Below are 16,018 nucleotides of genomic sequence, written 5' to 3'. Positions count from 1 at the left end.
GAGCACAACTGTCGCAGTACAATTTCCCCAATTTGCTACACAGCAGTGATTCCTGGGACCAGCAAGCTTTCTGTGATGCCAGGAAGAGACTGACCACTCCTCCAACCAGAACTCACTCACCTGTAAGGCAATGTGGAGCTGGCAGTGTATCTACCCAAGCAGCAAGTGTGGAATTACTAGACTTTTATACCTTATTCAGGGCTCCGATCTCTCAATATAACCGCTAACCCCCCGCTAGTTCCCCACTAACCAACAAGCAGCCTTAGCCTCCCACTTTGAAAAGTGGCAATCTAGCCCAATCCTGCCCCAAACTGCTCACCTGGCCTCAGTCACTGTCACAATGTCAGTCCCAAGGCTGTGTGGCCTGGGCAGAGTGCAGATGAAATGCAGGTTGATGGGATTGAATGCTCGGACCGTCCCGTCAGCACAGCCGCAGAATATGAACTCTTCGCTCACCGAGATGGAGGTGGCCAGGCTTGTCTGGAGGAATAAGAGCCATGTTATACTTGGTAAACCTCTACAGGGGATAATTACTCAAGGAAATGAAGGTGAAAGGGTAGCGTACAAAGTAATGTGTACTACCTGCATAGGTAATACATTAAAAAATGGCAATGCATATTTACTGTAGTGATCCCAATACACTACAGTATTGCCAATGCTGGTGGCTCATGTTTCTAGTTCCAGGTCAAGGATGAGAACCAGCACCCAAGACTACTCATTTCTAACTGCATTCTATTCTTGCAACAGAATAAGCCTCATAAAGGGTATAAATGATGATTTCAGTGCCGGTGACTGTTCCTTTACATGTCCACAGGAGTTTGTGTGTGAATATGCTTGTCTGGGAGTCACCTTTCATCTGCAGTTTATTTTGAATCAGTGGACAGAAACATTTAAATAGAGATAATTAATGCCTTATGATGAGGATCTTTTACCTATGCAGCTATAAACACCCTGAAAAAAAAGAATACTGCTGATGGTTTCTCATGTGCAAGGACTTAGGACGTTCAGTGAACAATTACAAAATGAAGATAATCAAATGCCCTGCTGGAATGTATCTTTCATGTGATAGTTTGGACTTGTGAACAGGGTTGCATTGTCTGCTCTCCTAAGTTGGCTCTCACTACCCATTAACCACTACTACAATGGCCTGATTGTGCGTTACTCACTGCCTTAGACATGACCAAATTTGCTTCACTTCACCACAACACAGAATGTGCTTGTCCAGATGACCTAGATCACCCAGGAGAATTCCTACGCTGGAACTGAATATATGTTGTGTCTCTGGGGAACCAGGCTCACCTCTTCAAAGAGAATTGACAAGAGACCTCATTTTAGGCCACCATATGAATCCACAGAGTTATCATCAATCACTCTAAAATTATTCCTGATACTGGAGCTCCTGTGTGGCTCGCCCTGTTACACTAGTCAGGTCAGTTGCATGGTTACAACATTAGCCAAATGGGAATGTGATTCCCTAGCAGGGACATGAAAGATGGGTGGGTTTAAGTTGGCTGGAGTACCCTAGCAAATGGCGGCTTGCCACACACCTGAGAGTTTCTAGATGAAGCTGCAGTGACACTGGGACAAGAACAGGAAGCATGACAGCATATGTTGGAAGATGCCTGTACATTCCTATCTCCTGAGTGGGGTACAAGAGTTGTGGTAGTGAGCTGAAGTCAGTAAAAATTGGTGATTCCAGTAAAATACAGTATGATGTCCTGCACATTGCAATTCCAGTGCAAAGGAGTGGGGATGAATGATAGTATGTATGCAAAAGGTGTTGAGGTGGACGCTCCAGGAAACACTTCTGAAAGTGCAGACTGATGATCAATGGGAGGTGGCATGGGAGTGGTACCAGTTGGCGAGGTAGTGACTAAGCTTCGACTTACTGTGATACTGTCTGTGTTCTGCTCAGTGTGAAAAGAGAAGAAGCAGAACAGACCAAAATTAGATAGTGGAGTTAATACCTTGTGAGTCTTCCAAGACTACTGTGGATTCAACCTGAATATATATATATATGCACACTTTAGTCAACAATTTTGCAAAGAGCACCGGATCATTTGAAGAGTGTTTATAGCGAAGAAAAGGAAATATTCTTAAAATGTATTACACCCATCTTTCTTAATATAACCAAGTCATGTTCTTCCATCAACCCAATGATTCTTATTAAGAGAGCAATGAAACTCCTGCAGATGAAGATGTCCCTGGGGGCAAGGCACACTCACCCGCAGTTCCACCCACTTGTCCAATAGTCTCTTGTCATTGAACTCGCACAGCAGGCCGGAGGAGGTGATAACAAAGGTGCTTTCTGCCTTGCGCCCGCGCCCACAGGCCACATCACTGAAAAAGTTGTTGCGGAGTTCCCCGAGCAGACCAGAGCGGCCCAGCAGTGGCACTGTGGCGTTGACCTGGACAAGACACACAAGCAAGGAGCCTGAGGAGACCGAGCAACTCACAGACAGGGATGCAAAGAGGGAGGGAAAGCACGGGGTAGTGTGAGAAGGGGGACTCATTAACTAGCTGGTCTGCCTGCATTCCAAACTCTAATTAATGTCAGTTAAAGATCACATGATTAAGAAAGCAATATAAAAGCTAACAAAGACAGATGTAGTGGAGCAAACGTTTGCTGCCAAATTTATTTTAATTGTATATATATTAGTAACCCTATTAATGGATTTTCGTTTCAAAACAGATGTTTTCCATGACATATCTGAAGGTGAATGTTTTCAGTATTTTAAACCTTGCATCGCATGTTTGGTACATAAGTCTGGTATATACATAGATTTGTGTGCTTAATGTCAAATTATCCAAATTAAAATGCTGGAGCTAGAGCTAGCATGCACAGTATATATGCCATAGTATATTCAGTCTGGCTTTGTGCGAGACACAAAACTACAGTATGTTTTAGCTATAACTAAGGTTTAGGTAAGCAGGAGAGCAAACACCTTACAGTTACACCTCTGTTAGAATTATAGCTGGAAACAGCCAATGTAAATGCATCTGATGCAAAAAGACAGGGAGGGGCTGGACAGGATACACAACGATAGGTACACAAGAGGTGCACTAGGATTCCACAACTGGAAAAGTGACACTTTTCAGGGTGGGGGTGGAATTAGGTCGTCCCAGGCTCTCACAACATTCCAGCAAACACCTGCTGGGCAAGAGCAGATTTGTGGTGACGTTAGCAGGAGATGTGTTTCTTCCCCAGACATGTCACGTGATGAACATTTCTGTGTGTAAGCATGTCACATGAACATGTTGACACACTGGAGTGTACATGCACTCCAGGGCTCTCCCAAATACACGTGTGATTGCCAGGGAGTCAAGTCTTAAAAGCACTGGCAGTTCCAAACTGGATAGGTATACATCATTGGTAGTTTCAATTGTGAAAAAAGGGCAGGCGGAGACAGGCACGAGGCCAAGAAGGGCAGCTGGGAATAATTCTGAAGAAGGGCTCAATTCACTCCTGCCAACACCTAGCACGGACAAGAGAGAGTTATTCACCGATATAACATCTGTAGTAATCCAATAATATAATGCTAGGGATCTGCAGATGCTTTCCAATTGTGAGTAAAACTATGTGGCAGACAAAGCTGTGTTTAAAATACTACAGATATGATAAAACAGGAGTCATCTATTGTGATTGATGGTTTGTATGAATGTACGGCAGTGGCAAACCCTCCCTGGTAGCAAACTATCCTATTCATATTACCTAAATAACAGTAATTAAATTATTATCATGCAATTCATACAGCTTGTTCTATAATACACTTTTTTTTAACACTAACACATCTAAACCCAGGCATCTCCCATGTGTGTCACATTGAACTCTATTACCTTGATTAGAACCAGAGGTTATCTCCAGAAATCCCCATCTCAATGTATGAGATCAGCAGTCTCCAAAACAAGTACAGTAAAGAAAAAGAAGACTGCTAGCTTTGGTCAGAATACAGTAATTAGTGGTCTTGCAGGATAAGAACATTTCAAGGCCAACCTACAGTCTGTGGGACTGTGGTATTAACTGGGCTACTGAATCAGCCTTCTGGTTGAAACCTGAGCTCCACTGTTTCCACAGACCACTACAGCGTGAAAACAGTCAATAACATATCAATCTGGGAACTGGGATATCGCTCTGCTAATAAACTCACTTTAAAGTGTTGTGCATATGCCATCATATGGCCCAGGTTAGTTTTGAAATAGCAGCAAGCAGGGCTGATGATTGTACAGTAAATGATGTGCAACAGTGTATAGCAGCATGTTATCTTTTTATGCAACAACAAAAGACTGAAGCTATCCCAGCAGGCAATGTTTCAATGGATGGAATACCTTGGAGGACTTTGTGTGGTCCAGGTACCAAAACTTCACATGCCTGTTACCCGCAGTGACAAAATAAGAGCTGTCCTCAGAAAATGATACTGCTGTCACCTTACTGGAGACCTTGTTGGCAGCCACCACAGCATTTTTCTGAAAAAAGAAAGAAAAAAAGATTAATAAAGAATGTGGTACTCAAGAGGTTGTGAAACAGCCCATTGTGCTTGACTGTGAAAGTGTACTTACTATAGATTTTTTTAGTTTGGCCTGAAAAGTGCTTACTGGCTTTCTTTTTTTGAAGTCCACAAGAGACGCCTTTGTTGTTAATGTTCACAGCTCAGTTTGTTATGTGTCTTGTGAGGACTCTTAACCAGATTATTTTTGTAAACAGAGAGCGAGAAGTCCTTGAACATACCAAAATAATTAAGAAAATTAAAACAAGTGGGTCACTCTCCTCCCCCTACTGTTTAACAGCTCTCCATTTCTTCACAAGAATGCGTAAAAAACAAACAAAAAACACCCTCATGATTCACATGGCCCGTGCAGACATCCCAAAATCTGACCAAGAGTTTTATGCTGGAAAGACAAGTGAAATCAAGAGATGTAGTGTGATGAAGTGACAAAGCACATGAGAAGAATAAAGCAGTTAAGTCAAGCTGAAGGCACGCGACAGGAAAAAAAAAGAGAGAAAATACAGAGATGTACACCAAGGAGAGGGGCCTGGCATCTAGGAAGCCAAGGCATGCAAGGTTCCCACTAAGGCCAGAGAGAATCACCAGACAGAAGGGCAGGGACAACATTTAGCGATGCTGACCCCGGCAGCACAAAACACAGTCTACCCCACAAAGAGAGGCCTACCTTCCAGGCCCAAACGTTGACGATCATGTCGTGCTGGTAGCCCACGCTGACAATGTACTTGCCGTTGGGGGAAAAGGCCACGCAGGACACTCCATACTTGTGCTCCTGGATCTCCGAGACCTGGGTCCTCTCTGCCACATCCCACACCCGCACTGCTGGCATGTGCCCACTCTGAGGAGAGAGCACGGCAGGGTGTGAACGCAGGGAGACTGGCACAGGCTGCGCACGCCACTGACATTACATCATTCCTCTCTGTGGGAGTCTCAAACAAGCAACCTGGCCACACCGCTGAAGCCGAAATCCTGGCTTCTTTCAAGAAACAGCTGGTTCACATCTTATGACCCATTGTGTTCTTTTGTTCTCATACTGTACAGGGATCAAAGATTTTAAGAACATCCACACACCAATACCAATTTGTCTCATGGTGGTAGTGTCTCAATAGCTGCCAGCCCACTCGTTTGCAGTCTTTTCTGTGAGGGGTATGTCACTGTCATGGTGACGCAGGTAGAGAGAGACCAAAGAGAGGGGAGGTTCTCTCTAGAGAACAGGGATCAAAAGACTAATTATATTTTCCGTGTTTTTTTTGTAGTGAAATGAATACAGCTGAAACTGTACTGGCAATTGGCATATGCAGTTGGCAGAGTTCCAGAGCTTTCTCTGTTTGTGTACCTTTGTGGACCAGGGTTAGGAGCACAGATAACATACTGTAAGTGGTGGGAGTGATGGCAGTAGGTAGTATTTTTTGTTCAAACTCTTTATAGAAATCCTCTTGCATTTGTGGCTTTTGCACTGCACTGGATCTCTGAGAATCTCTGTAGTCTTCTGTAATCAGTCATCCTATTGCAGGCACAGTTGTTGAGGGCAAGCTGTCAATAGCCCAGTATTTAATCTGATCATTTCCTCAAGGGGAAGGAATAGGTGACCAAGGCAGCTTAGGGCAGGTCATGCTTTAGCAATGGAACAGTGAAACACAAAGGCCACCATTTCTTTAGATAGGGCAGATTATCTAGTTCTGCACTCTATTGCTCTTTGGCAGTGAGAAAGGCTTTGCTCACGTTGTCATGAAATCCTGTTTTCTTTCTTTCCATTATCCTCTCAGGCTTGCCCTATTCCCTGATCCTGTTGGTAGGCAATATTATAGTTTTATAATGCAATTTTATGCAGTTTTGGAACTATTTTGAAATTATTTTTGTTAGTGTTGTATATGTTCTGTGTTACCACTACATAGTGAGTAGACAGGCCAAAGAAAGCATACATTCAGCAGCAAAAGAAGAAACAAATTGCAGCACTTCTTCCCAGTGATTTTTATGCTTGGCGTTTCATTTGTTTGCAATAGATTTACAGTCACAGTGAAGTGGTCTTAATGGTGCTGTTATGTAGCATGGTATTCTACATAGGTATAGTTCTGCGCACTTTATGGCTTTCAGGGAGGTTAACACATTTCAACCAATCTAAATAAAAACTCATTTAGAGTGATAGAGTGGTTGTAATGATTTCTCACCCCTGCTGTGACTGTAATGAAGGGGATTAGAGGGTACATTGCAGGATCAAACAGGGCCAGTGCTTTAGTGGGGTAGAAGTGTGGGTTGGAGTGCATTAGAAAATCCCAGCAGACTGGAGGAATGAGAGATGAGCTGGCACGTGTGCCCATGGCCGCCTGCCTGCCACTTTCCCGTGCCATTCACTCTCTGCCTCCCTGAGTCAGGCAATGAGCTGGCATCATGCCTGGCACAACCATGGCAACCCTGAATGCATGCACTTAACCAGCTTCAATAGGAAGAATTAACATGTCATGGGCAACAAGGGTGTGGCCATGATAACAGAAAAAAGACGCACCTAGACTAGGGATTTTACTGTGCTGTAAGTCAGTTTTTTGCCTTGGGGGCAAGGCACAGCTCCTCATAGAGCATGCAAACTAAAGAGCTCTCACATACACAAACACAACACAGGGACCAAAGCGTAATAAAAATAAACAGGATTTGTACTAGAAGTTGCCAATTTTGATCATAGAAGAATTCATCGTTAAAATGAAGTAGCCTGTTAGGATTATACTGCTTTAGCAATTGTTTCATGAACACCAATTTCAAAACTAGACAGGAGTCAGGATTCTGCACATTGACTTGATTCCCATGGTTAGAAAAGCGAGGTTAGGTACGGTTGTGGTGTATTGCTCAAATCGATGTCATAAATTAGGAAATATCCCCCCAGGTGGCAAAGAATTTACAGAGGTCAGCAAATCCTGACAGTATATTAATCGAAACATTTAGAGGAGGAATGACTCACCTCCCCTGTGACCAAGTATTTGCCATCAGGAGAGAAAGATAAAGCTGTAATTGTTTTCCTAGAAAAAAGGAAAAGGAAAACATTTTGGTGAATGCTACAGACAGTACCTGGTTTCCAACTTTGTATAAGCAATTTCCAGAAGAACTCAGTAGTACACAACAAAAACATAATGCTGAACACATCAAACAGCACTCATAAAGAGACTCTGAACTTTCACAAATATCAAAGTTCACACCAGTACACCAGGTGTTTCTTGGTATACGTGACTTTCTTTGTAGAAAATGTAGGGTTATCCAATGGGTATCGATTTTGCTGACATCCATTTTGCATACATGATCTGCCAAGTAACAAAGACGACTTTAACAACTTTAATTGAAGTAATATTTTATATTCTTTCCATGCTCCTTAGTATTTACTAATTTTATCAGAAAAAAAATATTTGACTGTGTCCTACCAGTGTTAAAATGCCATCTGAGGCTTTGTAAAGAAATATTTTGCTTTCAATTGATGCAAAGGGCTTAAATATGATTTGTACTAAAGGAGGATTAAGAACCATGCTAGAGTTAGAATTACAGTTCCGTGAATATTACAGTTCCAGAAAAGTAATATTTTTACTTAAGACAAATCGTACAGTTTATATGGTATTGTGGTGCTATTTTGATTTTTTTTTGTCAGGTTGTAGATTTGGTATAGTTTATTATAAACATGCAAAGAGCCTTAAGCTAAGAGAACACCTGGATCACACATTCTTAATTCAAGAATTTGAAACACCATAACACTAAATGAATTTTATCAGTAATTTTAAGCCTAACCCTAGCTCCACTAAAGTCCAGCTCTAGCATTAATGCAATCTTTCAATTAATGAGACAAAAAATAACAGCACATATGGATAAAAAATATTTCTATTTATTTGCAAATGTGGGGAAAGACATATGCTATCTGGAGGTTAGGAGCACTTTACTTTTCTCCCTTCATTTCCCAGTACAAAATACTCAGTGAAAATGAGACTGGATGGGTTTAGCCTTGATTATCTGATCACAACATGCTAAATTCGTTCAGGAAATGAATCTGTTTGATAATTCACTGCCGAGCCCCTAAGCAAGAAGCTACAGAAGTGACCGTGTAACCTTTTCTGACAAAGAGCAGGAGCTGGACATGTGCTGTGCTTATGCAGGATCTGGCACAAATCCTTGGTCTTTAAAATGCCTACTGTAAAGTAATTCATCTTGTGCTGCTGCCTGGCTATAAACAAACTCAACGGTTAAGATCCATCACGGGAGGAGATGCGAGTCCCCTTTTTATGATCATGACCGACTGAGGTGATGTGCCGTGTGTACTTCAGGGTGTGTGGATCAACATTAAGTAAGGAATCCTTCATTGAGAAGATAACACTACAGCAGATAATTTTCTATCTGCATTCTAGTTATTCTGTACACCAATATGCTAGAGTGCATTTATATACACAGGGAAGTGATGCGTCATGTGCTGTAGGGTCCTCAGAGGCATGAGCTAAACAGATAATTCTGTTATTTGTGCCAGTTCAGCCCTGATTATGGAGGTTGAAGGCTCTCAGCTCCTGATGCACACAGCTTCTACCTCTAGGGAGGACCAGATAAACACAGCGATTCTACTAGACCAGGGGAAGAAAATTAGCAGAAGTCAATGTGCCTCACAACTTCTGGTCAAGTCCCCCAGAAAAGAAGTTGCTTAGGATACAGTGGTGTGAAAAAGTGTTTGCCCCCTTCCTGATTTCTTATTTTTTTGCATGTTTGTCACACTGAAATGTTTCAGATCATCAAACAAATTGAAATATTAGACAAAGATAACACAAGTAAACACATAATGCAGTTTTTAAATGAAGGTTTTTATTATTAAGGGAAAAAAAAATCCAAACCTACATGGCCCTGTGTGAAAAAGTGATTGCCCCCTAAACCTAATAACTGGTTGGGCCACCCTTAGCAGCAACAACTGCAATCAAGCGTTTGCGATAACTGGCAATGAGTCTTTTACAGCGCTGTGGAGGAATTTTGGCCCACTCATCTTTGCAGAATTGTTGTAATTCAGCCACATTGGAGGGTTTTTCGAGCCTTAACCGCTTTTTTTAAGGTCATGCCACAACATCTCAATCGGATTCAGGTCAGGACTTCGACTAGGCCACTCCAAAGTCTTCATTTTGTTTTTCTTAAGCCATTCAGAGGTGGACTTGCTGGTGTGTTTTGGATCATTGTCCTGCTGCAGAACCCAAGTGCGCTTCAGATTGAGGTCACAAACAGATGGCCGGACATTCTCCTTCAGGATTTTTTGGTAGACAGCAGAATTCATGGTTCCATTTACCACAGCAAGTCTTCCAGGTCCTGAAGCAGCAAAACAGCCCCAGACCATCACACTACCACCACCATATTTTACTGTTGGTATGATGTTCCTTTTCTGAAATGCTGTGTTACTTTTACGCCAGATGTAATGGGACACACACCTTCCAAAAAGTTCAACTTTTGTCTCGTCAGTCCACAGAGTATTTTCCCAAAAGTCTTGGGGATCATCAAGATGTTTTCTGGCAAAACTGAGACGAGCCTTTATGTTCTTTTTGCTCAGCAGTGGTTTTCGTCTTGGAACTCTGCCATGCAGGCCATTTTTGCCCAGTCTCTTTCTTATGGTGAAGTCATGAACACTGACCTTAACTGCCTGCAGTTCTTTGGATGTTGTTGTGGAGTTTTTTCTGACCTCCTGGATGATTCGTCGCTGCGCTTGGGGTAATTTTGGTCTGCCGGCCACTCCTGGGAAGGTTCACCACTGTTCCATGTTTTCGCCATTTGTGGATAATGGCTCTTACTGTGGTTCTCTGGAGTCCCAAAGCTTTAGAAATGGCTTTATAACCTTTTCCAGACTGATAAATCTCAATTACTCTGTTTCTCATTTGTTCCTGAATTTCTTTGGATCGCAGCATGATGTCTAGCTTTTGAGGATCTTTTGGTCTACTTCACTTTGTCAGGCAGGTCCTATTTAAGTGATTTCTTGATTGAGAACAGGTGTGGCAGTAATCAGGCCTGGGTGTGGCTAGAGAAATTGAACTCAGCTTCCCAAAGATGTGATAAACCACAGTTGATTTATGTTTTAACAGGGGGGGCAATCACTTTTTCACACAGGGCCATGTAGGTTTGGATTTTTTTTTCCCTTAATAATAAAAACCTTCATTTAAAAACTGCATTTTGTGTTTACTTGTGTTATCTTTGTCTAATATTTCAATTTGTTTGATGATCTGAAACATTTCAGTGTGACAAACATGCAAAAAAATAAGAAATCAGGAAGGGGGCAAACACTTTTTCACACCACTGTATATGGTGAGGTCACACTCTTAATGTTTTTAATGTTCATATAAGGGCTTCAGAGTCAGGGGGAACTGAGTATTTCATAACAGGCTGGGCATAATTCTGGGATGTAAAATTAAATTAAATACAATCAGAGCGGCAGTCAAAACATGTTGCTCCAAGACAAGCATGTGCTCCAGTATTTCTTTCTGGAAACCGTCCAGACACAAGAGAAGACTTCTCAAGTATAAAGCCCTCCTCCCAACACCCCAGGGTGTTTTGTGCCAATTCTAGAACATTATCTGTATGCATCCAAAGAAAATACACTTGGAAAACAAGAATAAGACTGTTGAATGTTGAATTCTCTCACTGATGTCTAATGAGGGACAACATCATTCAAGGTAACCTGATTAAAACAAATTTAGATTCCTTGGTTGCCTCACCTGGAGCTGTTGAGGATGTGGTGCTGTTTATTCTTCTTGGGGTTCAGCAATACCACCACACACCTGTAGAAAAATACAGGAGACCTGGGGGTTAAATAAACTGGGGAGTCTGCTCATAACAAGTCATGACATAAAACTCTCTTAACACTTTTTAACCTGTTGAATACTTTGTGGATTATCTGATATCTGGAAATCACTATACAGCCATTTCCATGACCCAAATAAGATCAGACTGAAACCAAAGTTATTTTTTTTAATTTGTAAAATTAAGTGTAATTAAGTGCTTTCATTCTGTACTGGTTATATTACACAGCTTGAAAATGTGCCTGTTGGAAATTCACGACTCGCAATTCCACCCCCCGGTGTTTTCCAAGCTATGGTTTTTAAGATGATTAGCTAATTATTCGTGACAGGAGCTTTCTTTATAATGTGGAACGAACTCTCATTCTCCTCGTTTTCAACACGACAAACTCTCACATGCTCAATCACTCGGTCACAAGTTCTCTGCCTTGTGTCAGTTGTTAAACGCTCACCTAACCAAATATTAAGATAATACTCAAAGCCTCATGAAAACCAGTATCAATCATGTTTTGTTAACTTTGTGATAACACACTGGAAGAAACTGACATGTTTTAAACAAGAAGTCAATACAAACGGTCTTATTGATGTAGTCATACCTCATAACAGCAAACTGTATCAAGAAATACAGTAATACTGTGGTCCATACTCAGTTTTCAGGTTACAACATGGTATGATTCAGAATTATTTTTTAACCATTTATCGTGATTCTGATCTTAGTGACAAATGCATCTAAAATTCAAAATCGGAACACTTGCATATTTTTAAAAATACTGAAATGTCAGTTATGTCAGGTTAACACAAAATATAGAATTAATATAAAATCAAAACTATATCTCACTGTTGTAAAGAAATAAGACCCATTGAACTAATGGCCGTCAGACAAGATTCAGTTCAATGCAGATGAGTATGTTATTGTAGAGTGTTCATATTTTTTAACATTTGAGCTTAACCTGAAGAGCTAAGGAAGTTCCAGCCAATAGTATCAAATGGCATTGGGCTGTATGGGGATTTTATAATGCACAGTTTCTCTTCTGAAATTCCATGTACACAGGACTGGAAGTGAAAGAGAGAATGAAGAATGCAGGCCAGTAACATGCGGGCTCTGCTAATGAAAAACTGAACAACATTACTGGAACGCTACAGTGCAAGTACTAAAAAGAAGATTATATTTGTATTCTATTAATTCATTGACTGAGTTGTTGAGGAGTTTCCACAGATGACCTCTAAACAAAAAACAAAGGCTCCAGTCAGTAAACACACTGCTGTCATGACATGCCACAAAACACTCAAGCTACTTCAGAGCCAAGTAAAGATCTGTGCCAACGGCCACAGTAGGTGTAAATTAACAAACTAAATTTTATGGACATTTTATGAACATAATTTTGAGCAGTTATACAACACTGTAGAAAACTGAATTTCCTTTTGAGAAATACTCTCTGCAAGGTATGGTGTATATACCAATTACAAATGCTTAATTAATCAAAAGTGTATGAGAAATCAAAGAATTGGATACCAAGTTGCCGTTTTAACAATGTTATGTTAATGGAACAGATTTATAAACAGGGATCAAGACGTATAGCTGATCAAGGTATTTCACCTGTGATGTTAATGTACTGTATCTACAATATATGTGTGAATAGCAAAGCTCGATCACTAGGTTTGGACACTTTGATCTGGATGTACAGTAGGAATTCTGTCCTTGACTCAATAATGATTGTTTTGATTTTAGGAGATGGTCGTGCCAGCTTATTTTATTTGGATGATGAGGAACTTTAAAACGAGATGCTCAATGTTACTAGTAAAAAAAACGGAAATGAAGACCGAAAATCCCTTGCATGAGGAAGTTTGACATGAACTCACACTGCCACATGCTAGGCAGTAAAAAAGAAAATTCCATCTCGCAGCAGGGGACTGGAGAACAGTTTTATCTTTCAATTTCCAAATGTAATAATCTCTTAGATACCGCTGGCTTAGATTCATCAAACAGGAAGACATATACAATGGAAGTGTTATCTGTTACACTGCATCGGAATTGCTTTTGCTGAAGCCCTTCTGTGCCTAAATTAATTTCTCAGAAATATGACCTCATCACTAAGGCAGAACATATTTTATTTTTACTTTTGAAATATTTTTCATTTCTTTTGAAATCTTTTCAAGGGGGTAAACTTCCTTGTAATGTGGCTTTTCATCCCTCAGCGCAAACTTTCCTCCTGAAGTGTAGTCTGTGTTTCAGTCATGTTGGCAAAGTGTCTGCAAACGCATTTCTCTGTTTGGGGGCATACAGAGAAAAAAAAAACATCTAGACAGGTCAAATTCTAATAAAATTCTATTGACTTCTTAATCACAATGGTATGACCATAACAACTGTACCTATTCTGCTGGATTAATACTTCTGCACACTACTTAAATTATCACCCAGTGCGATGCACAATCTAGAGACCCATTCAATTTCAATACCAAAACTCTCTGGGTTCTATGGTCATAGAGTGAATAGCGATTAGTCAAGATTTTCTTGTGATCAAGTCAGTGGTTCCTGTCAGCCAGGCCACTCACAGCAAGGCCATGGGAGAGAGCTGAAGGAAGAGGATGACTACAGCACAATTAAATTAACCTGATACACTGGAAGCAGTCGCAGTAAACCCACAAGAACTGAGTCCTAATCACTGCATAATGGTAATATGCAATCATGATAATAATAATATTACTCAATAATGATCCTGAAGTACTGGATATGGCTAAAGTGAGTTATCCTGTAAATTCACAAGACAACTTTCCAATATGTTTGACGAAAATTACATTAGAAAATCCATTTAAATGTACAAATGTGCGCAATGTATTTGTGTATTTTGGTCTTTGAGACGTTCATTATTAGAATTCCATGTGAGACAACTGTAGCAGACAGTATCAGGCCTAAGGACCAAACTCCCACTCCCTCCAATTCCACTTCAAACTAAAATCAGCAGCTGCAGTGAAGAAGTCTGTGAAAGACAAATGGGTAAGAAGTGCTCAATAACTTTTTTTTCTAGAATATGGCCGGTCATTTCTTGCTTTCCTATATTTGAAACACACCACATAAAAGTAAACCTCACTGATTATGTAGTTTTCTCATCATTTTCTGCTGCCAAGATTTAACACTGTTTGCGATTCCAGCTGGGCTGCATTTTTTAAAGTACTTCCGAAATTGTTTTCACAACAGGACAAAGCCGGCTGACTGATCCCGCTGCATGGCTCCGTTCTGCAGATGATGAACTTATTCCAGCTGCAGCTCTGCCATCGCTCATCCACTCCTGTTACACAATGCAGACCAGACCTCACTTTGCAAATGAAGAGTTTTGCACTCACTTCAATAAACAACAGTTGGCAAACAGGTTAAGAGGTCATATATTGCGAACTGCAACTGACGGGCCTTAAAGTCAGACAGTCCGAACATACACGCACTGTTGTGGTAACAACATTGACTCAGACAATTAAGGAGGGGGAAATGGAGAGGGACGGGTATACAGAGGGGTTGAAAAACCTTGTGGCTGGGACTCAGCACACATATATAGTGAGACTTAAAGGAATACAATATTAATTTCTAATTTAGCCCAAGTGAGGGAGCCTACTGCAAGTGGAAAAATAAAGCAGGTCTATCTTTATCACACAGATTACACCTGTAAGACATGCGTAACGTGAAGAAAAACAGCAGTATACTCAAGAACATGGACTTTATTTGGTCTCTTTACATTTGTTCTGCGTTTTGCATACTTCAACGTTTGACATGAAAATGTGCACGAGTTTCCAAAGGGCTGAGGCATATCAAGAGTCTATTTAAAATAGAGGAGTGGCAGTATCACTAAAGGGAAAGACCATGCTGTCGCCCTCCACAGCCAGTACTCTATGCAGAAAGCACTACACTGCAGCCAGCAGTACAGCATACAACTCCTCCAACACATGTTCTCACAGACCCCAATTCATGCCATGTTGTTTCGTGGAGTTCACCAATCCTGAAGAATTTCCCTACAGCACAGCATAACTATTTAGCAGTGGGAGAAGGATTTGGGCATAGCTGAAATGTTCCAATTTGGAAAAAGAGAGAAGCAGATTAGAGGACCTTTGAGAGTTAGATGTCATGTAGCCTGCAGCTTCTCAAAGCTCTTATTCAGACAGAAACGGAGAGCAAATGACAGATGGCCATCATTGGCACTCATCCAGTGTCATCTAATCCTGCTGGCACCACAAACTGCTCTTCCTTCACATTTATGTGGGTTCAGTTTTAGTTACCTTCCTTTTCTTCGGTCTCAGTTATTGTACAGCCATTCTAGTTCAAAAGTAAAATAAGTTGGCCTCAATTTATTAAATTAAATTTATCAAATAAATCACAATCCCCAAAATAAGCTTAATTCAACAATGTTACAGTTTGAACTTTTTAGATGCATATCAAAATGTGCAGAAAATCTGAAGGAAATTAGGCTCAATTAGAAATGAGAAATGAATGCCGTATTCCTTTAAGTAAGTCTATACCTACAATTGCCAGTACTGGAAACAAAACATTTTCACAGCAGCAGTGCTGCTGTATTTATGACGCTGATAAGGTGTTAATTGAATGCTCCCCCCACTGTTTCACCTTCGTGGTGCTTCTGTCAGTGCTAATGAGCTTGCTCTCACTGCTGCACTGTCAGCAAAGTCATGCCACACTTGCTGAAGAGCTGCGTGCACATGTCTGTGTGTCACAGCTCATATATTTTATTGTGTGAA

At 40.9% G+C, this 16,018-nt stretch overlaps 1 protein-coding gene across 2 annotated transcripts in view; it reads right to left on the bottom strand.

Moving 5' to 3' along the window:
- The window catches only part of mapkbp1 (mitogen-activated protein kinase binding protein 1), a 61,618-nt gene that overhangs the window by 22,195 nt on the left and 23,405 nt on the right, over positions 1–16,018 (bottom strand). Inside the window, exons 4-10 of one of the 2 annotated variants that reach the window (XM_088925705.1) lie at positions 11,201–11,263; positions 7,453–7,510; positions 5,170–5,340; positions 4,327–4,464; positions 2,226–2,408; positions 1,890–1,907; positions 320–480 (exon numbers count right to left, since the gene is read on the bottom strand). In XM_088925705.1, coding sequence (XP_088781831.1) covers positions 320–480; positions 1,890–1,907; positions 2,226–2,408; positions 4,327–4,464; positions 5,170–5,340; positions 7,453–7,510; positions 11,201–11,263 — 792 coding nt within the window. The remainder of the gene's footprint in view (positions 1–319; positions 481–1,889; positions 1,908–2,225; positions 2,409–4,326; positions 4,465–5,169; positions 5,341–7,452; positions 7,511–11,200; positions 11,264–16,018) is intronic. The other variant, XM_088925706.1, reaches the window with a different exon arrangement.

This window comes from Atractosteus spatula, chromosome 9 (genome assembly GCF_055471065.1).
Source record: "Atractosteus spatula isolate fAtrSpa1 chromosome 9, fAtrSpa1.hap1, whole genome shotgun sequence".
Classification (NCBI taxonomy): Eukaryota; Metazoa; Chordata; class Actinopteri; order Semionotiformes; family Lepisosteidae; genus Atractosteus; species Atractosteus spatula.
Note: the sequence above shows the minus strand (reverse complement) of the source record. Positions and strands in the feature narration are given on the sequence as shown.